Here is a 22,733-nt window from a genome sequence, read left to right on the forward strand (position 1 = left end):
AAATCTGTCAATGTGCTCATTTCTCCTGAGCTGTTAGGGCTAAGGGTTCTGTTGTTAATCTACGTTTCTTATGCTGGTGATTGAAATAGGACATTTCCACCTCGAAATATCGATAAGGTGAAATACATTCTGTTTGTGAAAACGCAAGTGGAGCCCATTATTAGGAGCTCATAACCAGGGCTAATCTGAGCATAGACCAGTAAACCATGACCTATCAAGTAAGTTGTAGGAGATCCTGAAAGACTGTTCTTTCTGAAAATATCATCTTGCCTCCAGCACCCTTTAAATTGTCCTTGAAATTCCTACTGTAGTCACTTTTTATGCTATAGAATTTTATTAATAAAGTCCTTCTTAATCTACAGAAACATCACTTAGAATTGTTATCACATTGTCCCAGTTCGTTAATCAAAGCAGTTTCTTGGGGCACCTGGGGGGCTCTTTCTGTTGAGCATTTGACTGGATTTTGGCTCAGGTCATGATCTCACGGTCATGACATTAAACCCTGTGTCAGACTCCGCACTGGGCATGGATCCTGGTTAAGATTCTCTCTCTCCCTCTCTCTCTGCCCCTCTTTTCCACTCGCACTCTCTCTGTCTCAATAATAATAATAATAATAATAATAATAATGTAATTTATAAGCAATTTCTTGGATTACCTATGGTCAGCCAAGAGGCATAAGAAAAAAGATTGGGGAAAGCTCTGATGATTGGGTCTGTGAAGAGGAACATGCCCTGGTGAAACTCTGCAAACAGAAGAATACCATGATGTCCCTGGGAATACAGGGGGTGAGAAAAGGAACAAAAGATGGGCTGATGTAAGCCCAGAAATGAAGACTGTGAGAGAGAGGAGGACAGATGCCAAAGACACTCTACTTTATACTTTGTTGAAGTCCAGTATTCTCCCAGACAAGGGGAAACAAGGAATAGTACTTTTTCAACCACTGCAAATTCACAAAAGTTAACTGTAGATATGTAGGAGTTGACAGTTATTAAAATAGTCTTTATTTGAATGTTAATGTGAATAGGATGAAGCAAGTTTTACAAGTTAACACAAATTCTTTCAGTCTAACCAAAGGTTTTAGACCATTACCCACAGTGAAGCTGTCTGAACTCCCTTGTTTTGTTTGTTCTGGCAGTTCACCCTCATTGAAAGTTTAGGGTGCATTTAAAATGAAATGTTGGAGAGTCTGGGTGGCTCAGTAGGTGAAGCGTCCAACTCTTGATTTCGGCTCAGGTCATGATCTCACGGTTCATGAGATTGAGCCCAAGTGGGGCTCTGCACTGACAGGGAGGAACCTACTTGTGATTCTGTCTCTCTCTGCCCCTCCCCTTCTCACACACACATGCATGCATGCGTGCGCTCGCTCTCTCTCTCTCTCTCAATAAATAAACTTAAAATAAGATGTTAAACAGGGCCATGCCCATGGTGGGTGCTCCTTAAATGGCTATTGAATTGATCTGAGTCTGTTAGAGAAAGGTGACTATTTGGGGTTGCCTTAAGAAGTGTCTTCCTGGAATGTACTTAAATGCTAAGTGTATTTCTGTGATTAATTGTTCTGTTCTTCAGGATTCAAAAACTTGCCTCTTGAGGACCAAATTACCCTAATCCAGTATTCTTGGATGTGTCTATCATCATTTGCCTTGAGCTGGAGATCGTACAAACATACAAACAGCCAATTTCTCTATTTTGCGCCAGACCTAGTCTTTAATGAGTAAGTACCTATTAATTAGCCTTCATAAAATAACCTGCAGAGTTATTTGTTATGCTTTTTTTATGATTTCTAAACATAAATCATATGTATATTTGTGAAAGAATCCACTGACACTAGCATTTTTAAGAGTAGAAAATCTATCATTTAAGAATTTAAAAATTACTTTTTGCAAAATTATGTACATGTCTGCGTATATATAAATCAGTTTATATAGATCTCATATAATATGTGGGAATTGTCCCAAAAGAAAGATGATCCAGTTGGCTCTAAAAACTTGACTGGTACAAAGCCACGATTAATAGAAAACAGTCTCTTTTGGTATCTACTCCAGTTGAGAAGACTATCTAATTTCTAGGAAATGTGAATGTATGAAGTGTCAATTTTTACATGCATTCATACAGTGGTTCTTTTGTTAACAGTATACAGCTGCTCAATGTGTTTTCATGACAATCATAATTATCCTTCTTTGCAATCATGAAAGAAGCCGAAATGTTGTTCTGTAGTGAAACGTTTTTAGTTTTATGACGCATTTTAAAAGATCAAAAGAACTGTAAGAGATATTTCTTTGGCCATGAATTCCTTCCTATGTTACGTTTACATTTCAACACCGTTCTCATTCCACGTTAGCACATTTCGCATATGTTTGTTTCCAGCAGTGCTTCTTTGTAATTGTTGGGTCAAGAACAACAATTATATACCTAAAATTTATACCTAAAATAAAAAGGAACATTTGAATTATGATAGTAACCACATCACTATTCTAACAGATGGCTCTGTCTAGAGATAGGAAAATAGGGGGTTCTGGTAAGGAAGGAAGCACATAAGACATAGGTTAGTGATAAGAGCAATGCAAAAGATTGATAGTGGACACTTAGTGCCGAGACACCTAAATGGTACCAGAGCAGTTTACCTAGGAAGTCCAGTTCACTCAAGTATGGCATGTCACCAAGACCATTTCATCCCAGTATAAATTGGGAACATCCACTGTTGGTTCCCAAGGTGACCCTCCTTTTGGTGATTAGTCAGAAAGAATACTTCTACTGCACATAATTTTTCACCAAATCACCAAAATCACCTTTTGGTGATTAGTCAGAAAGAATACTTCTACTGCACATAATTTTTCACCAAAAGAGTGAAGCAAGGCTAAACAACCAACATGCACATTTTCATTTACTTGTGTTCCTCATTAATCAGCCGATATTATTATATAGCAAGGCTTTTTTTTTAATATGGTCTATAAACTAAAAGAAAAACACATTAAGGGAGGTCATTGCTTTAAATTTTTTTTTACTTTCTATTTATTTTTGAGAAAGAGAGAGAGACAGAGTGTGAGTGAGGAGGGGCGGAGAGAGGGGGAGACACAGAATCCAAAGCAGGCTTCAGGCTCTGAGCTGTCAGCACAGAGCTTGACATGGGACTTGAACTCATAAACCGTGAGATCATGACCTGAGCCGAAGTCAGGGGCTTAACCAACTGAGCCACCCAGGCATCCAAGAAGGTCCTTGCTTTAAATGGAAGTGTGGGTAAACAAGAATTGCTACTCGGGCCATCCAGCATGTCTCCATTTGACTTTAACAGGAGTTTTAAATGATCCGTTCAGTCCTATTTAGCACATCTATTAGAAGTTTTTCTCATAAAATACATATAACTTAAAATTTTTCCATTTTAATCATTTTTAAGTATATAGTTCAGTGGCGTTAATTACATTCACAGGGTTGTGCGACCATCGCCACTGTCCGTCTCCAGGACTTTCATCATCCCAGACAGAAACTTTCAACCCATTAAACAGTAACTCCACAGTCTTCCCTCCCCCAAACACCTCATAACCTCTAGCCTATGAATTTGCCTCTTCTAGGTGTTCCCTGTAAGTAGGGTCATACAGTATGTATCCTTTTGTGTCTAGCTTATTTCCCTTAAGACTCATGTTAGCAGGGGTCACTCTTATTGTAGCATGTACCAGAATTTCATTTTATGGCTGACTATTATTCCATTATATATAGAATCAGTCCTCATTGTTTGTAGATTCTGTATTTGTGAACTGACCTTCTGACTACATTTCTTTGTAACCCCAAAGTCCATACTCAGAGCACTCCCATAGTCCTTCGTAGATGTGCCCAGAGCAGCAATAAATTAGAGTTGCCCAGTGTGTACATTTCAGCTGAGACTCTCTGCCTTTTTGTTTCAGCCCTCTTACTGTGAACAAGTGGCCTTTTCATGGTCTACTTAGTACCATGTGGGGTTTTTTTGCATTTTTGTGCTGTTTTTTGGTGATTTCATTGTTTAAAATGATCTCTAAGCATAGTGCTAAAGTGCTATCTAGTGTTCCTAAAGCAAGATGGCTATGATGTGCCTTAGGGAAAAAAAATATAGGTCTTAGATAAGCTTCTTTCAGGCATGAGTTATAGTGCTGTTGGCTGTAAGTTCAGTGTTATGAATCATATGTATATATATGTGTGTGTATATATATGTGTATATATGTGTGCGTATATATATGTGTATATATGTGTGCATATATATAATAATATATATATATGTATATATTAAGGTGTGCTTAAACAGAAATGCACATAAAACAGGATTATATATAAATTGGTTGATAAAGGTGACCAGTGGCTCTCGAGAACCTATTACCCTTAGGAGGAGCAGTTCAGTAGTCACTCATTCAGTATTTGCTGCAACTTTATAGAATATAACTACCTTATTTATTTTTACCAAATAGAGAACATTGACCACATTTTATTTATCCATTCATCTGTTGATGGACACATGGGTTGTTTATACCTTTGGCTATTGTGAATATTGCTACTATAAACATTTGTATATAAGTATCTGTTTGAGTCCCTGCTTTCATTTCTTTTGGGTATATACCTAGGAGTGGAATCTCTGGAGCATATTGTAATTCTATGTTAAACTTTTGAGGAGGTGCACCCAGGTGGCTCCGTCAGTTGGGCGGCTGACTCTTGATCTCACCTTAGGTCATGATCTCATGGTTTGTGAGACAGAATCCCTCACTGGGTTCTACGCTGATGGTGGGGAGCCTGCTTGGGATTATCTCTCTCCTCTTTCTCTGCCCCTCCCCCACCAGCTCTCTCTCTGTCACAAAATAAATAAACAAACATTAAAAAGTAAAAAAAAAAAAAAAAAAACCTTTTGAGGAAACACCATACTGTTTTCCACAGCGGTTGTAGTGTTTATATTCCCACCAGCAATGTAACAAGAGTTCCAATTTCACCACATCCTTGCTAACACTTATTTTCTGTTTTTGGGTTATTATTTTTTTTTAATAGCCATACTATTAGGTATAAAATGTTTTGGGGTGGGATTTTTTTTTTGAAATATATTGACATATAACATTGAGTAAAGGTAAGGTGTACCTGTTGATTTGATACATTTATATATTGTAATATGATTGCCCTTGTAGCCATCTTAGTACCTCTATCAAGGCACATAATTATTTTCTTTCTTTTGGTAGGGGTAATTAAGATCTAGTCCATTTGCAACATTGAGGATTATAATACAATATTTTATACAATCACTATACTGTACACTAAACCTGCAGAACTTAGTTATCTACTAGTTGCGGGTTTATACCCTTAAAACGGCATCTCTCCTATTCCCTCCCCCTCACCGCCCCCGTAACCACTATTGTACTCTCTGTTTTTACAAGTGAGCCTTTTTTAGATTACACATATAAGTGATATCATACGGCATTTGTCTTTCTCTGTCTGACTTATTTCTTAGTAGTTGTGAAGTTGTACCTCATTGTGGTTTTGCTTTGCATTTCCCTAATGACTAATGATGTTGGGCCTCGGTTCATAAGCTTATTGGCCATTTGTAGATCTTCTTTGGAGAAATGTCTATTCAAGTCCTCTTGGTCATTTTTAATTGGGTTGTTTGTCTTTTTGTTCTTGAGTTGTAGAAGCCTTTATGTTTTCTGGATATTAAACTCTTCTCAGAGATACAATTAGTATATTTTTCCCATTCTGTGGGTTGTCTTTTCACTCTTCATAGTACCCCTTTAAAATTAGAGTTTTTAATTTTAATGAAGTGCAATTTATCTTTGTTTTATTGCCTATGCGTATGGTGTATTCTGTTGATTTGTAATAGTGCACACATATCCAAGTGTACAGATTCTGAAAAAAGCACAGAATTGTAAGAATCCTTTTTAACAAATGAGATTTAGGGAAAGCAGCTTATATTTTAAATCTAAATTAATGTAATTAAAGCATTTGGTAAATAAATAAGAAACCCCAAATAGAAAAGGCCATATATGCTTTGTGTGCATTTGTTTGTTCTAAAAAAAAAAAAAAATCAAGACAAAATAGAAACACAAAGATTGTTTTCCAATGTTATAAACAGTTACATGTTATTATATAATTATTAGACTGAAAATTTTGTCCCTGTTCTCCAAACTTTGACCTCAGCCCCAACCTAGAGTTCTCTAGTTTTCTCTCAACTAAAGAGCAGGGGAGGCCTGTGTTTTTCAAAGTTGAGAAGGGGGAGGAGTGCCTCTCAGAAAACATTCGGAAATGACCTACAGCCTTTTGACCAGATCACGCCAACAAAAAGAGCTTGGTGAGTGACTCTGTCACAGAACCTGTGTTTTTTCGGGAGACTACTAGGGTTAGAAAGAATGGCCTGCAACTAAAGTCTGAATGCATACTCCTGCTTCATCCTGCATTCATTCAGGGAATACTTACTGTCGCCCATGTTCTGAGTGGTGGTTCTCAAATAGGGAAAATACATGTATATAGTCCTCGTCTCGTGGAACAGACAGTCTAATCAGGTAGACAGATATTGACCTGAGAATCCTCAAATTCCAATTCCAAGTATTGAAAGGGAAAGTACTTTAAGGGCAGTTAATGGGAGGTATTGATCTAGTCAGGAAAGCCTTCCCTGGGATTGATTAAAGTAGTGTGAACCAGGTGTAGGGAGTCCAGGAGGAGGGAAGCTGACCTAGACTGAGGGACCAGCATGTGCAAAGCCAGTGGCGGGAAGGAACTCAATTCAGAACAGTGTGAGGATGGGACATAGAGGGAAATGCAAGGATGTGAAAGGCAGAATCAACAGGAATCACTGGTGGTCACATTCAGGTAGAGAATGGAAGGGAGGAAGTAGTGGGTGTCGGGGATGACCTCCAGGCCTTCACCTTCAGTGCCAGGTAGGATTTGGTGTCATTCCCTGGGATACGGGAGCAAAGGTAGAGGACCAGACTTTGGAGGGGAAGAGGTAGGGAGTGTATGACGCCAGTTTTGAACATAAGATTGAATTGCCTTCCAATTATTCAAGAAGAGATATCAAATAAACAGTTATTATAGACATCTGAAGCCTAAAGAGAGGATCCAGCTGAAGATACAAATTTTGAATTCATTTTAGACGCAGTGGTTAAAGGAAGCAAGACAGGGAAGTGCTACACATCACAGATCCCAAGAAAAGTGAGGGCTTCAAAAGAGACAGTATGGCTACTAACGTTAAATGCCATGTGATCTGAGTGAACTGGAGAAGTGAACCACAAAATAGGAAGCACATGTCACTGGTCACCTGCCAACACTTTGCACATTCATGTCTGCTGAACGTGTCCCTATACTTTCCCTCAGCCAGTTCCTGTACTCCATACCCTTCCAGCAAGTGAAGTAAGGAACTGGCATTTTGTGTAAGGGAGTAATATACGCCATTCAGCTGAGGCTAGAATGCTGTGATGTGATCCCACCTTGCTCTCCCACTCACTGTTTTAGGCTACCTCTCACCTGCACTGGCAGCTCTTTTTCAGGTATCTGTATCCCCACTTTGTTTCACTGGTACCTCCTCAATGAAATCACAAACTTTGTCTTAATTGGTTTTTAATTTCCAGCACCTGGCATAGGCCTAGTGTCCAAGGCAAAGGAGGAACTCTATAAATCATTGCTAATTATGAGGATGACATTTATGATAAAGAAGTATGATGGGGGTGCAGTTTTCATGAACAGAGGCTTTGCTGTTTAAAATGGTGAACAAAATTTTAACGGTTGATCCTTTGTGTTTGCCTTCGCCTGTGAAACAGATCTGAAAGTTACCAGAGATCTTATCTTCAGCTGTGTACTGGCTTTATTGGAGTTGGAAGAAAGGTGGGGAGCAAGGAATAATTAAGGAAAACATTCTTTCCAATATTTTTTTTATTAAACATTGGGGTGAAGATATGAGTTAATACTTTAAATTAGCATAGAACTTTTCTTATTATAAATGCAAAACTTTTCAAATATGTATTAAATGATTAATTATTCAATTGTACCTTGAAACAGCTTATCATATATTGCTACAGATAGCTGCAAGTATTCAAATTTCTTATCAATTCAGTACACATATTAAAACTCCCATTTAAGCCTGTAATGAAATTTCTTCCAATTTTTTTTTTTTTTTTAATTTCTGAAAGGCAGATTTAGTGTTACCACTATGTTTTAAGTCATGGCCAGCATTTTAGAATTAAAAATATATTTAAAAGGATGCTTGCATTCCCTCAAGTGGTAGCCCAACAAGAAATGTTTTTTGAATGATCTTTGACTGTCTTTGTGGTTCTGAACCATTTGTGTACGTATATATGTATGTATGTACGTATGTATGTATATATTTTTGGTTCAGAGACTGTTGGTAGGAGCAAGAGTTTAAGTCTGGGTACCACTTTCTGGACCCCTCCGAGTGAGTGCCCTGAGTGTGCCAGACAGATGCATTAGCCTCAGTTCCTTAGTGATGGAAGATGAACCCCCACCACTCCCACACCCCGGCTGTGTGATGGCAGCACCAGGAGGGAAGTACAAACTCAGTTATCAGTCATTGTCTGTTTCATGGAGTGCTGCCTGTCCCTGCTGTATCCCCAGGGGGGACCACTGTGCTGCCATAGTCCAGTTGTCCTTAGTGAGGGGCCCTCCCCAGTGCTCTCAAGGACCCTCTGCACCTAAGGTCCTAAAGCTCTAATAGGCCTGGCTCATACCCCAGCCGTGTGTTCCAAGGCCATGTCATTATTGTTGGGGTGTCTTCATGAAGGCAGGCACAGATGGAGTTAGAACATGGAATGCCCCACCCACACCTCCCAAGGCATCATGGTCAGTATTCCTGAGCCACTCGAGGTGGATTCTGTGCGGACCCTTGCTCCAGCTGAGAGCCAGTGATGGATGAGGGACAGGAGTTTTGGTGAGAGGAGCCAGGGAAGTGGAGTGAGCCTGGATAAGCTTCCCCTTTACTGGCTGCATTTGCTTTTCCTCCTCTCTCCCCAGTGGCTCTTCCTCCTCTGTTCCCTTTCTGCTGCTTTCAGACAGGATTTCTTACTTCCCCTGTGCTCACTGGGGCACTGTTCTGTGTAGTTTCCAGTATCTGACCTCCACCCTTTCCCTTTTCCTTCCACTCCCTCTCCCTTCCCTCCTCCTCCTTCTGCTCCCCCCTCCTTCCTTCCTCCCTCTCCGTCTCCTTCTCTTTCTGTGCCTGTCTTACACACACACACACACACACACACACACACACACACACACACAGGCACGCCTACCTCCTGTCTGAAAAACCAGCAGCCTTCTGAGATTTTCTCTATTTGGAAATCTCCATTTGGTCAGTATGAGGAAATAAACTTTGAAAGAAGAAAAAGTGTGCCTTATCTTTCCCTCGGACCCTGTGGAAACCAGGCCCTATCCTACCAGTTTGAGGGCCAGAGTCTGCAGCAGAATGGTGTGGCCATTTTGTGTGTTGGACGGGAGTTGAAGCTCCCCCTTTCCATGGTGCTTGCACTGCCCTTCCCCCCATGGTTCCGACCACTCCCTGCTGTTTGCACCTGGCCTTCTTCACTCAGGAGTCTGACACTCCTAAATAGAGAAAAACAATGTCACAAGTCAGCAAATGGTGAATCCTTGTCTACAAGGTTCAGAAACATGACAGAATGGAATTACCTTTCTTTTGCGTAAAGTTCAGGTGTGGAAGACACTGTGCCACCTGAAGGCGACTAGGCAGAGGGAAATCTAGGGGAAGGTACAGTGAAACCTGAGGAGATCTTATAAGCTACAAATGAGAGATAATCATCTAGTCCTATATGGGAGCAGAGGAAAGGTAGGTACAGAACTCAAAACAAGGGGTATTTCTTCCCTTCTTTTTTTTTTTTTTTGATTCTTTTAAAAACAGCTTTTCCTCCCCATAATCAACCTACCACAGTGATAGGAAGTAGAGTCGGAGCAAAGAGTTACTTGTAGACATTTCCAGCAAAGGAGTTTAGAGGAGAGAAGTTCTTAAATAAATGGGTAACCGCTATGGATGCTTCTGCTGAGTTCCTGCTCATCAAAGAAAGTTCCCAAGGTGAGCGCGTAGGGGCCGGGGACCACCCTCACCTGAGAAGGATGAGAACACTGAAAAGCCCTAAAGGGACTGGCACCATAGGTAGACTTTCTGACTCACTCCTTGACACATCTTCTTTTTCCCCAAACCCTGCCTTTCATTTTGGACTGCTCTTGGGTGAAGGAGATATGTGATATTTATTCAGTCCATTCAGCAAATATTTCCTGAGCGACTTCAATACACCAAGCACTGTTCTGGGCACTGGAACAACAGGGAACAAATGGAATTCACACTCTAGTGGTAGGTGGGTGGGGTGGTGGAAAACATGGAGGCAGCATGAAGAAGTCCCACCTGCTGTGTCCCCATGGTTCAGGTAGCATACCATCATCCTTGTAAACAACCACGAAAAAGTGGCATTTAAAATGATAAGGTGCAGTTTGGATTCTCTCAGAGGATGTACTAGCACCCTTGATTAGCCACATTGACCTCCTGGTGGTGCTTTGAAGGATCTAAGTCCACTCTTGACTCAGGCCCCCTTTATACATGCTATTTGCTCTGTGCAGGAGGATGGTCCTTTCTCACCTTCTTGTCTTAGCTCAAATATTCCTTATTCAGAAGTCCGACCACCAGATCTAGAGAGACTCCTGTAGTCAGTCCCTCCCCCATTATATCACCACATTTATTTTCTTTGTAGTAGGTCTCCTGCCTGCATGATATAGACTCAGGGAGGGAAGGCCTGTCTGGTTTATCTTTGCATACCCAGCACCTAGAATACTGTCTGGCATTAGTAAGTGCTTGATAAACTAATTAATTTTAAAATGCTATTTTCAGCATTATTTCCTGCTGCTTCTTTGCATAAATGCTGTGTGAACCAAATTAACCTTTCTCTTCTCTTAGTCCTATCTTTCCACTGCCGTGCCTTTGCTAACATTTTCCGTTTCTCTCCCTCAAGCCCAACCCAAAGGATGCCTCCTCTCTAATGACTTCTCTTCCCTTCAAAATCAGAAGGGACTTTTTTCCCCCAAAACCTTTTTTTCTTTTCTTTCCTTTTTCTTTTTTTAATGTTCATTTTTTTGAGAGAGAGCATGTGTGCACAAGCAGGGGAAGGGCAGAGAAAGAGAAGAGGACAGAGGATCCAAAGCGGGCTCTGTGCTGACAGTAGAGAGCCCCATGCAGGGCTCAGACTCGTGAACCACAAGATCATGACCTGAGCCAAAGTTGGTCTTTGGCCGACTGAGCCACCCAGGCACCCTAAAAACCTTTTATCTATATTACTTTCTTCTGTATCAGTTGTTTGCTGCTTTTTGTGTTTTATATACATTTTCACTCCAGATACACTGAAATTTCTAGAGCACAGAAAGTGTACTTGAAAAAATTTTCCTTAATGTCTAGCAAAATGCTTTTTACATAATTGGCACTTGGTGGCTATTTTTGGTTTGTTAATAAGTACTCTTTCTAGCACAAGCGTCAGATGCAAGATCCCTGATACAGGTTTACTCTGCAGTGCCCTTAGGGCTTGGCGTGTGAACTTCATGAAAAGGATTCATTTTTGTAGGGTTCTCTCAAATTTTACTTTAGGAACATCGTTATATATTAGTATTTCTTACATGTTGCTTCTTGTAGCGTACCTGAGAAATTTCCTGATAGTTAATGAAACTGGGAAATTTCCAGTTTAGTATGAAATTAAAACAAAACATAAGAAACTGCAAAGAGAATGCACTGTTGAAGCCATATGGAATCATACAGAGACTGCACAGAGTAATAATGATGCAAGAAACATGTCTAAGATTCAATCTGAATAACTAGAGGGAGCGGTTTTTTATTTTGAATAAAAGTCAGAAACAGTTTAATATGACATGTTATCTGTAAAAGGCTTAGTTAGTGTGGCTAATGCTAGCATGTTGCTTTTTATTTCAATCAACATGCCCAAGGACTTTGGTCTCTCCAGCTAAAAATATTCTTCCTTTCAATAGAAAATAAAACCACTAGAGTGAATTTATTTTTTAAAAAATTTAATTTCAATGCAGTGATTATTATTGCAGGATTGGGGCAGGTGGTGAGGAATGGCTTAGTCAGTTACAAAACAAAGGAGAGCACTAGGCTTCCTCCCTTGACACAGGTCATCCTGTGACAGAGGACGTCTGTGTCATCCTCAGACACAGATGGTGTCTTTGATCATGCTCCTCTAGGTTGTAGGAAGAGAACACTTGAATGTGTCTTGATATACAAAGTATTCACTGAACTTGCATCTCTAAACAGTTCTAGAACCAAAACCGAGCCACATAATTATCCATTTTTATCGTATCGTACATGACAGATGATTTGGTTTTAATCCCTCACTTCCACCTCTGAACCCTAAGCAAATTAATAGAGTTGTGTACTTGGAGGGCTCTGAAGAGGTTAATTTTTGAGGGGTGGTTCTGGGATTGATACTTTTCTGAAAAAACTGGTAGGGAAGGAAAAGAAAAAAGAGACGGCCATAGTTGGTGACCTTCAGCCTTCTTAGTAAAGCTCATCTTTGTTTCTGTAGTAGGCGTACTGCCCCAGACAGGGTCCACATTTACAGATGTGGCGACCATCGTTTAAAGGTCCATCATCTGTGCTTCCCCCACCTTGAAATGACCACTGTCTCAATAGAATCAGAGGAATTATTAGTATATAAACTCCTAATTTCCTTTTTGCTACAGGTATAATGTCACTCTCTGTCTCAGTCACCTTGGGCTGCTATAACAAAAATGCCACAGGTTGGGTGGCTTAAACAGCAGGCATTCATTTCTCACAGTTCTGGAAGCTGAAAGTCTGAGATCAGGGTACCTGTATGGTCATGTTCTATGAAGGCCTTCTTCCTGGCTTGCAGATGGTGCCTTCTAATTTTTTTTTTAATGTTTATTTATTTTTGAGACACAGAGAGACAGAGCATGAACAGGGGAGGGGCAGAGAGAGAGGGAGATACAGAATCTGAAACAGGCTCCAGGGTCTGAGCCATCAGCACAGAGCCCGATGCGGGCCTCGAACTCACGGACCGTGAGATCATGACCTGAGCCAAAGTCGGACGCTTAACTGACCAAGCCACCCAGGCGCCCCACAGATGGTGCCTTTTTACTGTCTCCTCATGTGGTGCAAAGAAAAAGCTCTGGGGTCTCTGTTGCTGCTTCTGCTGCTGCTTTTTTCTTCTTCTCCCCTCCTCCTCCTGGTCCTCCTTGTCCTCCTTGTCCTCCTCTCCTCCCACCACATCTTGGGGGATGTGCTCATCTAAACCTGTTTACTCCACCGTCATCACCTTGGTAAGGTTTAGGACTTCAACATAGGAATTTGGGGAGTTGGGGGGGGGACACACATTCAGTCTGTAGTATCTCCATTTACATGCATACTATGTATGGTACAAAGGCAGTTAATAGTCCAGTGGTTTAGAGGGGAAATTTGAAGAATGATGAGCTGGTGCTTTTAGAGCTTTTGTTTATATAAGTTATAGCTATTGGTATTTACCCATATTAGAAATTAAAACAGGGGCACCTGGGTGGCTCAGTCAATTAAGTATCCAGCTCTTGGTTTCAGCTCAGGTCATGATCTCAGAGTTTGTGAGTTCAAGCCCCACCTTGTTAGCATAGGGCCTTGCTTGGGATTCTCTCTCTCCCTCTCTCTCTGCCCCTCCCCACCTTGTGCTCACTGCCCCCCCCACCCCGTCTCTTTCTCTCGCTCTCTCAAAATAAATAAATAAAAATTTTAAAATAAATTTTAAAAAAGGACAATATAAGTGAATATCCTGATCACTTCCCCTAAAGTACAATTTAAATCTCTTAATTGTTTAGCTAAAAAAAAAAAATGATTAACAAAGACTTGGATTTCATGAGTCATTAATAAATATGGAGAATACCTACAATATGCAAAGCACCACCATGGCTGTTGTAAGGACAGAGTTTCCATTCTCTGGAATATTTTATGGTGTGGTTTGTGAATTAAGACCTAGAATATGTGTAGTGGCCCAACAGGACGAAGACCACATGACAAGTGACGAGTTTTATTTAAGAGGGGTGTTCCTGGGTGCTCCAGGAGTTTAAAGTGAAGGTGATTCTCTTGGGCTGAAGTGATCAAAGAAAGCTGCCTAGTGGGATTGTATAATTTTAAATCTTGAGTCGGCCTCCAAAGGATGGTGAGAATTTGGATGGGCACAGTGAAGACAATGCTTTACGGTCCACAGGTGAGGAACTGTACCTGAGCAGGAAAGGGGGTGAGTCTCTGACGTTCAAAGCTGAAGGTCTCCAACTGCTCATAGGTCAGGAAGAGCTGCGGACTCACACTTCAGAATGGAGGGAGGGGGCTCTTTCCCACTCTCCTTTTCATCTCGTTAGTTCTGATTTCCCAAATCTCCTTCCCTCCGCAGCTTTTTGTGTGTCTTGTCTCGTCCCTCCACTTCTGCGTGACCGTTGCTTCTTCCAATTTTTCTCTTCCTCTTTTTCTCCTCTGTGTTCGTCCCCCTGTGGCTCTCCAGCCCTTCACTGCCTGTCATCTATCAAATAAAAATATTACATCCCGATGTCAGCTTAGTTTTTAAGTTGAGACATAATTGACATGTAACATTGTATTAGTTTCAGTGTACAACGTGATTTGATATTTGCACATATTGCAAACGATCACCACAGTAAGTCTAGTTAACATCTGTCACCATAGTTAATGAAGGTTTTTTTTCTTGTGATGAGAATTTTTTTTAATTTTCTTTAATGTTTTATTTATTTTTGAGAGAGAGAGCATGAGTGGGGGTGGGGCAGAGAGAGAGAGGGAGACACAGAATGTGAAGCAGGCTCCAGGCCCTGAGCTGTCAGGACTGAGCATGATGTAGAGCTTGAACCCACAAACCCTGAGATCATGACCTGAGCTGAAGTCAGACACTTAACCAACTGAGCCAGCCATCCAGGCACCCCATCTTGTGATGAGAATTTTTAAGATCTACCTTCTGAGCAACTTTCAAGTTCTGAAACGAGATGTGTTCAGGTTTTCATACACCTTTGCAGGGGGAAGAAAAACAGAAAGAACAAAGTTGCTGTTTCACTTCAGTATGACCTTTCTTGCTCTCTTCTTTGGAGTGGTAACCCAAAATGGGAAGCTTTTTCACTCACGTTCCACCCATCTCGGTCTTGGTCTTAGTCTTAAAATCATTGAAATTGTTCCAGAAGCTACTCGAAGAAGTGACTCTGCTTTTCTGATTTTTATTATATTTTATATCCTTCCTGACCACTATCCTTTGTACTTGTTGCAGAAAAACACTGCTGTCAACTGGCTGCGCGGCCCCACCCCCAGCCCTTTGTGCTGAGCAGTAGTGAGGGAGGGGTTCGAATCACAGTCTCTTTCCAGGTTGTGAGGCCCAGTGTCTGGCTGGGAACGGGGTCCTGCCTGCTTTTGAAGCATCGGCCTCTACCCTCCATGCTTCTGGTAGATGAACCCAAAAACTCCCCCCAAAGTCATTTGTTTGTCATTAAAGACTGCATGGCCATTTTGTTCTGATTAGAGAATGTTCGGAAGTTCATAGAATTTCAGAGTATAAGGGAAGGTTAGGAACATCAGCTGTACTCAGCTATCTTGACTAGCAGTTTTCTGCAAGCGGGTAAAGAAGATGAGAAACATTTAGGCTGTGCTTTGAATAAGTGTTGTGTTCATGTCACTTCATGCACATGTGTAGTATGGTTTCAGTGTTGCTGTTTTACAGAGGAAACAGATGTCACTACGGGTATAGTGGCCTGGTCGTGTTATACTCACTTCACCCAGTCATGAATGATGCAGTTGTTCATAATGTCCTGAACAAAATCTGCTTTGTGACAGATGTTCAGAATAATAAGAAAGGACACGTGGCTAATGTCTAATAAATTAATTGAGTTGAACATCATCTTTTTTTATTAGTATTTAGGCAGACGACTTACCAGCTTTTAGAACGATTCAAACTCAAAAACAAAAAAAACCTTTCTTCCAAAACCATGGCACCCGAAAACATTTTCTAGGACCCAGTTTGATTAATGCATTGAGTAGTGTCTGTGATAACAGTCTCTGGGGGTTCGGCTGTTTTCTTCTTGCACAGTAAGACTTTGCAGGTAGAAGGAGGAGTCCGCGGTCCTGTCATGCGAGCACAGTTGCTCTCTGCCTTCCGCAGCCCCACTCTCACCACGCGCGCACTGCCGGGCACCTCTGTGTGAGCCACACTCTGCCGTTACCTTGGAAGCCGAACTGAATACCTGGGCTTTATCGGAGTAAATGTCCTTCCTTATAACCTGGGCCAGGTCTGTGGCTAGAATAATGTGACTTTGGCTTCAAGAAGACCATGACTCCATAAGTTGCGATTTAATACAAATCTTTTATTGTACTAGGAAAAGTGCTTTGCTGTCACCCTTTACCCACACAATAGTCTAGCCACACTCCTGAATTCAGCAATGAACTTTGTTGACATTCTTGAAATTCAGTGGTTATCAAGGAGGAATCTAGCCTTTTTACGGCTCCTTTTCACAAGTGAGGAAACTGTGGTCGTTTATTGAAAGTAAGCCATGTCTTTAAGTCTATACCTGAAGTGTCCCGGTTTGAGGCAGTAATAGCTCACTGAAGGTTTTCTGTCTTCTGTTGGAACATCTGTGGTCTGCATATCATTAAGTCTGCAGAAATTTAGTGTTAAAGTCTACATCCTACAAAAATGAGACTTTGATAATTTAAAAAAAAAAATCCTTTACCAGAGAATATTGGTTTTTTGTATCCTCTCTATGTGTCGAGCAATTGAGGTGTTAAATCTTAACATGGTTTGCATTTTATTAAGTGCTCATGAGGTTCTAAGCATGCTATTGGGTGTTTTAACCTTAATATAGCAGGTAAGAGGAAATTTTCACAGTGGGTTATAGCTTCCTGTTTTCTTTCCTGTACCACAAATATGTGTCCTTGTACCAAAAGAAATTGTGCTATGTAAGTATTTTAAAACCTAAGGTACAAAAGAGTGTTTTACAAAAAACTGTACCTAAAATATATGGTGAAAAGAATTTTTTTCATGATTTCTAGGACTGTCAGTGGCAAATTATGGTCATGTAGCCAAGCCCTTTCTCAGTTTTTAGATTGTCAAATATGATTTGATCTGTGTAACATCTGTTGAAGTCAGTGGCCATTTGTGATGCTTAGGTTCAAGGGTACTTCTAGAAAAACACATCCCTTCTGGAACGTCACTTAAGGTGACAAACAAAACACTGAGTTAGCTTTTAACTCTTACTAGAGTTGGCCATGTACAATTAATAGAGAATTGATGAATGTCATAAAGACCACTGGGATACCACTCTCTGGCTCACTAGTCCAGAAAAGCAACATTCTCCAGCAATTCCTAGACCAAAGTGACTAAGTTTTGCCCTGGCTGTAAATAAATGACGTAAATACTATAACAGACATCAGAACTGCAGCTAGCCTAATGGTCCTTTTATGGATACATCTTGTTCATCGGTTAAGGAAAAATCTGGTAAGACTATGAAAAAAAATGTATATCATACACTGGAATAATTTGGATCTTCAAATTGAGTTCATTTTTATTTTAATTAAGGTGGGGGGGGGGAACCTGTTTCTGCATGTTATTTTTTAGGGAAATAACACGCCTAAGACAGGGACCATCTGTTAACACTGACCACTTAACACGATGTTACATTTATTTGGACATAATAATGTGGTCTGCAGCATCAGATGTAAGGTCTGGTCTTTCAGATTGGCTGTGATTGTGCGTGCACCACACCACTGAAATTATTTCACTCTCTGTGTAAGACTGACAGTATTACAATGTAATACACACACACATTCCTAGGGGCAACTTTTAGAAGTAAGAGCAATGTTAGCAAACTTGCTTGTGAAGTCTTGAGGCTCTAGGGAGCCTGGCCCTGAATGAGCCTTGCTGGGTGGTGTTGGTATCTATATTTTACGAGCAACTCACAGTGTGTGAAATCCATTGGATTTACCTGTTCTCAGTGGCTACCAGATATTTATTTAGCACTGGTGTAATTTGGGATCTACACACATAGAAAAATCAACCACAGATGATTATCCAGGAGAACACGCGCCTTCGAAGTGATGAGAGTTGCCTGTTGCTTAATCCATGGGCTAACGTGAAAAGTTTCTTTTTGTAGCTCCTTACTAAATAAAGTGATGTTTGACACCCCTGAAAGGTATTTAGGTGACCAGGGTACACTTTAGTGCAATATTGCTAAAGAATTGTAAGTTAAAAAATGTCACTGTACCTTTCATAGACTCCTGTAGTTGAAAGAGCTGGGGACCTTTTATGCTTTGGCATTTATAAAATCAGCCAATGTGAAGGGATTATGTTTATTAAATGTAAATTCTTGTAAAGAGAAAAGAGTGATAAAGGTAGGTGTATTTTCCCTTCTCCCTCAGGGTACCAGAACTACAACAGACAGACCTTTGAGGAAGTGTTTCTGACTGACTTTCTGAAATTATGGTTTATTAAAGAATTTTTACTCTTACTGCTTTTAAAAAACATTTAGCACAGCCTGCAGTAAAAGTACATACAGTAAGACTAAAAATCCATCAAGACACAAAAAGGTGAAAGGCAAGTAGCAGAAACCGAGAAGAAAAGAGATTATTTTATATATTATAAAAGAAGAAGAATGAATGAAAAGCCCGAACCCTAAGAGAAGCTACATAATTAATGCACATCCTAGTTTCTTAATCTCAAAGTACAGCAGATAGGATCATGGGCTGCAGAGAAGCCTTTTTGTTTCTAATAGAAATATTTTCAATTGTGATAAAAATACTCATAACATAAAATTTACCAACATAACCCTTTGTAACTCTATAGTTCACTAATGTTAAGTATATTCACACATTAGGTAAATAAGTCCTCATCCCTTCCTTCCTCCAGCCCCTGGGAATAGCCGTTCTACGTTCTGTTCCTATGAGTTTGACTGCTCCACATACCTTATATGAGTGTATTCACACAGTATTTGACTTTCTGTGACTGGCTTATTTACCTAACAGAATATCATCGAGGTTCATTCATGTTGTAGCATCTGTCAGAATATCCTTCCTTTTTAAGGCCGAATAATATTCCATTATCTGAAAATAGCACATTCTGTTCACCCATTCATCTGTCTAGGGACACTTGGACTGCTTCCACATTTTGGGTATTATGAATAATGCTGCTGTGAACACGGGTGTACAAATGTCTCTTTCAGACCTTGCTTTGAATTTCTGCAAAGATTCTTTAAGTAGAAGTTAGCTTGTGTTCTGTCTGTAGATAGCCACAGCATGAGAAGTCACAGGAGACATTCGGGCTAATACTTAGAGCTCCTGAATTCTGCAGATGCCCATAGTTTGGAATGTTTTGTAGCTTGGGCTTATCAAATATTTACCTGTAACAGAACAGGAGATAAATATGATTCCAGGATTGCATTTAGTTTGGGTCAATAAGACCTCCAGATAACTGAATGACTAAGCTTTTCATATACTTTTTTAGTAGTGTCTTGGTAAACCGATACTTGAATACCAAAACAAGAGTGTTCCTGAATGGCCAGTGGCCAATAGGTTCAAAGGACTATCCTCATAATGTAAAATAAGGCAATACTGTTAACATAATAATGGCAAGAAGGCATGGGTCCTATAGACACAAAAGTTGTTCCAATTATTTACTAAATTAAAAGCAGGAACTGGCATATGAATCATTTAAATTGTGAATGTCTTTAATACTCTGATTATAATGGGACTTTTTCTAATTCCCACTGTTATCATGAAAGTAAATTCCATTTTCAACCTCAAATTCTCTCAAAAAGCCAGGAAAAAAATATTTTCTAACTCTTGAATTATTCACTTTTGTTCCAAGTTATTAATCAGGTTTGGAGACATTAGATTATTTTAATATTTTAAAACTATTTCCAAATGACCATATGATTTTATGGACATTCTAAGAGAGAACCAGATGAAGTTATAGCTCTGAATAAAATTGGTTTCTTAGTTTGAGAAAATTACAAGTTTGCAAAACTATTGAAATATTTCTTTTATCTTTTTGAAGTGTTTTTTAAAAAATATTTTAGAACTATTATTCTTGTAGATTTTATCCCAAGGTCTTTGGAATCGGAACAGGGTCTCTATGCCCATTTTGGTTATTGTATTTATTTATCCAAAAATAGAGTTCATTCTGTTCTGCAAATGAGATGTTTATAAACGGATGACATGTGCCCACTGTGGAGAAGGCTGTCAGTTATTCAGTCCTGACATTCACTTTAGTACAAGGATGTTGACGACTTCAGTAAGCTCTTACTGCCTTTGTATTGGTTCAGTGTTCAAGGGTGACTTTTGCATTTACTTTTATGTTTTAGGAGCATTATACAAATTTTGTCTTTTCCCCAAAGTTGCTCATGTATTTTTACATTACTGAAAATGAGGTAAGATTATAAAATGAATAAAAGCACGTAGCAAAGAGAACTTCTGTGAAGTAATATTGTAAAATTAATACCAGTATCGTGCCAAAAAGATTGTCCTTGTTTCAGCTTCTGTGGATGTACATTTCTGTGCATTTAATCTAATTGTGCAAAAATGATGTGCTGTAAAATGTGTTTTCAAGATGGCCTATTTTCTTGAGATTTCAAGCTATATTGAGTACCTGGTACTCTTCATTTGGAGAACTCAATTTCATGCAGTGGAAACAGCAGCGGCATTTGTAAACACAAAATCTTCCCACATAATGGAGGGCAAAGGGTAAACAAATGAGCGTATGTAATAACAAAACATATGAGGTACCAAATATCTCTTCATAGTTGTGAAGAGATGCTCTGGAGAAAACAGCTAAAAACTGTTGGGCCACTGGCAAGTGCGGAGAGAGATAAACGGCCTGAGTTTGAGATGGAAAACCTGGGGTTGGCTCCGGGCTGCATCGTGTACCTGCATTTCCTTATCATGAGCATGAGGATCATTCTTCACAGGGCATCGTGAGAATTGGCAAGAATAAGTTTAGCCTTGGTGTACAGTAGGCAGCCCATGCATGACAGCTACGAAGACCACGGAGGTTATTCAGGTAATAATAATACCTCAAGAAGGAGTTAAGGAGATGCTGTTCAGACTGAAAGGGCAAAAAAATAAAAATAAAAATAAATGCTTTCTTTAGGTGTGCACACATTGATCTTCTAATCTGTCTTCTGGTAGAATCTGAGGTCTCTCTTTACCCTTAAATCTGTGCATGGATGTTTTGTCAACACATCTGAGAACAGAAGCACTTGAACCCGGAGGTGTTTAGTCCTCATGTTCTTCTCCAGGCACGTTCCTTTCACCTTCCTGAAAATCGGCACTCTCTCTGGTTTTTCTGCATTATCAACCTACATGTAGAAATAATCATGATAATACAATATTATTTTCCTATAAAGTCATTTTAAAAATTTGATTATTGCTTGGTTTGTTTTAGGCAAAATGATCTTGGGTCTCTCAGAAAGCATTTTGTTTTCTTATACCAAAAAAACAAAAGAATATAAGAGTTGTACAGTACTTTATAATTTAAGAATTTCCAGGGGCACCAGGGTGGTTCAGTCGGTTCAGTGTCTGAACTCGGCTCAGGTTGTGATCTCACAGTTTGTGGGTTTGAGCCCTGCATGAGGCTCTGTGCTGACAGCTCACAGCCTGGAGCCTGCTTCGGGTTCTGTGTCTCCCTCCCTCTCTCTGCCCTTCCCCACTCATGCTCTCTCTCTCTCTTTCTCTCTCAAAAATTTATAAAAATTTTTAAAAGGTTAAAAAAGAATTCCCATATAATTGATTCCTACATTTCTGCAAGGTTGAAATTGTTATTAGTATCCCAGTTTGACATGCAGTAAGTCTGGGTCTTAGAAACAGAACCATCGCAGACTCACAAAGCCAGCACCTGGAAGGGCTCATGGGCTGCACATCTCCTGACCCTCCTGAGGTGAAGCCAAGGATGGCTGTGCTGTCTCCAACACAAGGTGGCCTGAGGAATCAAATGCGTAGAGTCTGCTTTTTAACTTGTATAGTGTCAAATGCATGTTGTGCTGTATTCCATGGATATCCTGATTTGTAATCCACTCCACCCCATTGTACAACCTAAATCTCTCCTCTTTCTTTTTTAGAAAGTTTTGAAGAACTTCACAAATGCCATATCTATCTTACTAGACATTTGATCTTCCCTTGTGTAAGTTTTCAGTATCATCTTGCTCTAATAGCATCATCATATGCAAATCTTCATTTGGTTGTCTTCACTTTTTTCTTTCCTTCTCTCTCTCATTCATTCATAGAACATACATTGAGCAAAGATTGACACTTGACACTTGGCTCTCATATTCTATTTAATATTCAGAAAGGTTAGCCAGACATGGATCCTGCCTTTAAGAATCATAATCATCATAATGGGGGAACTGAATTGAACCTTTTTTTTTTCTCTAAGCACATAGAAATTCTGCATTTAAAAAAGAAAGTCTTAGAGGGGCGCCTGGGTAGCTCAGTCAGTTGAACATCTCACTTCAGCTCAGGTCATGATCTCGCAGTTCGTGAGTTCGAGCCCCGCGTCGGGCTCCGTGCTGACAGCTTGGAGCCTGGAGCCTGGAGCCTGCTTTGGATTCTGTGTCCCACCCCCCCCCCCCACCTCTCTCTCCACCCCACCCCTGCTTGTGCTCTGTCTCTCTCTGTCTTTCAAAAATGAAGAAACATTCAAAAAAAATTTTTAAGTAAAAAAGAAAGATATATAGGCAAGCTTAAAAGGGGGAACAAACAGGTGCAAGAAGAG

At 40.0% G+C, this 22,733-nt stretch overlaps 1 protein-coding gene across 1 annotated transcript in view; it reads left to right on the forward strand.

The window, feature by feature from the left end:
* Nucleotides 1–22,733, forward strand: part of NR3C2 (nuclear receptor subfamily 3 group C member 2) — a 354,747-nt gene that overhangs the window by 284,770 nt on the left and 47,244 nt on the right. Inside the window, exon 6 of the mRNA XM_043567788.1 lies at nucleotides 1,567–1,711. Within this exon, the coding sequence (XP_043423723.1) occupies nucleotides 1,567–1,711 (145 nt within the window). The remainder of the gene's footprint in view (nucleotides 1–1,566; nucleotides 1,712–22,733) is intronic.

Source organism: Prionailurus bengalensis, chromosome B1 (assembly GCF_016509475.1).
Source record: "Prionailurus bengalensis isolate Pbe53 chromosome B1, Fcat_Pben_1.1_paternal_pri, whole genome shotgun sequence".
NCBI lineage: Eukaryota > Metazoa > Chordata > Mammalia > Carnivora > Felidae > Prionailurus > Prionailurus bengalensis.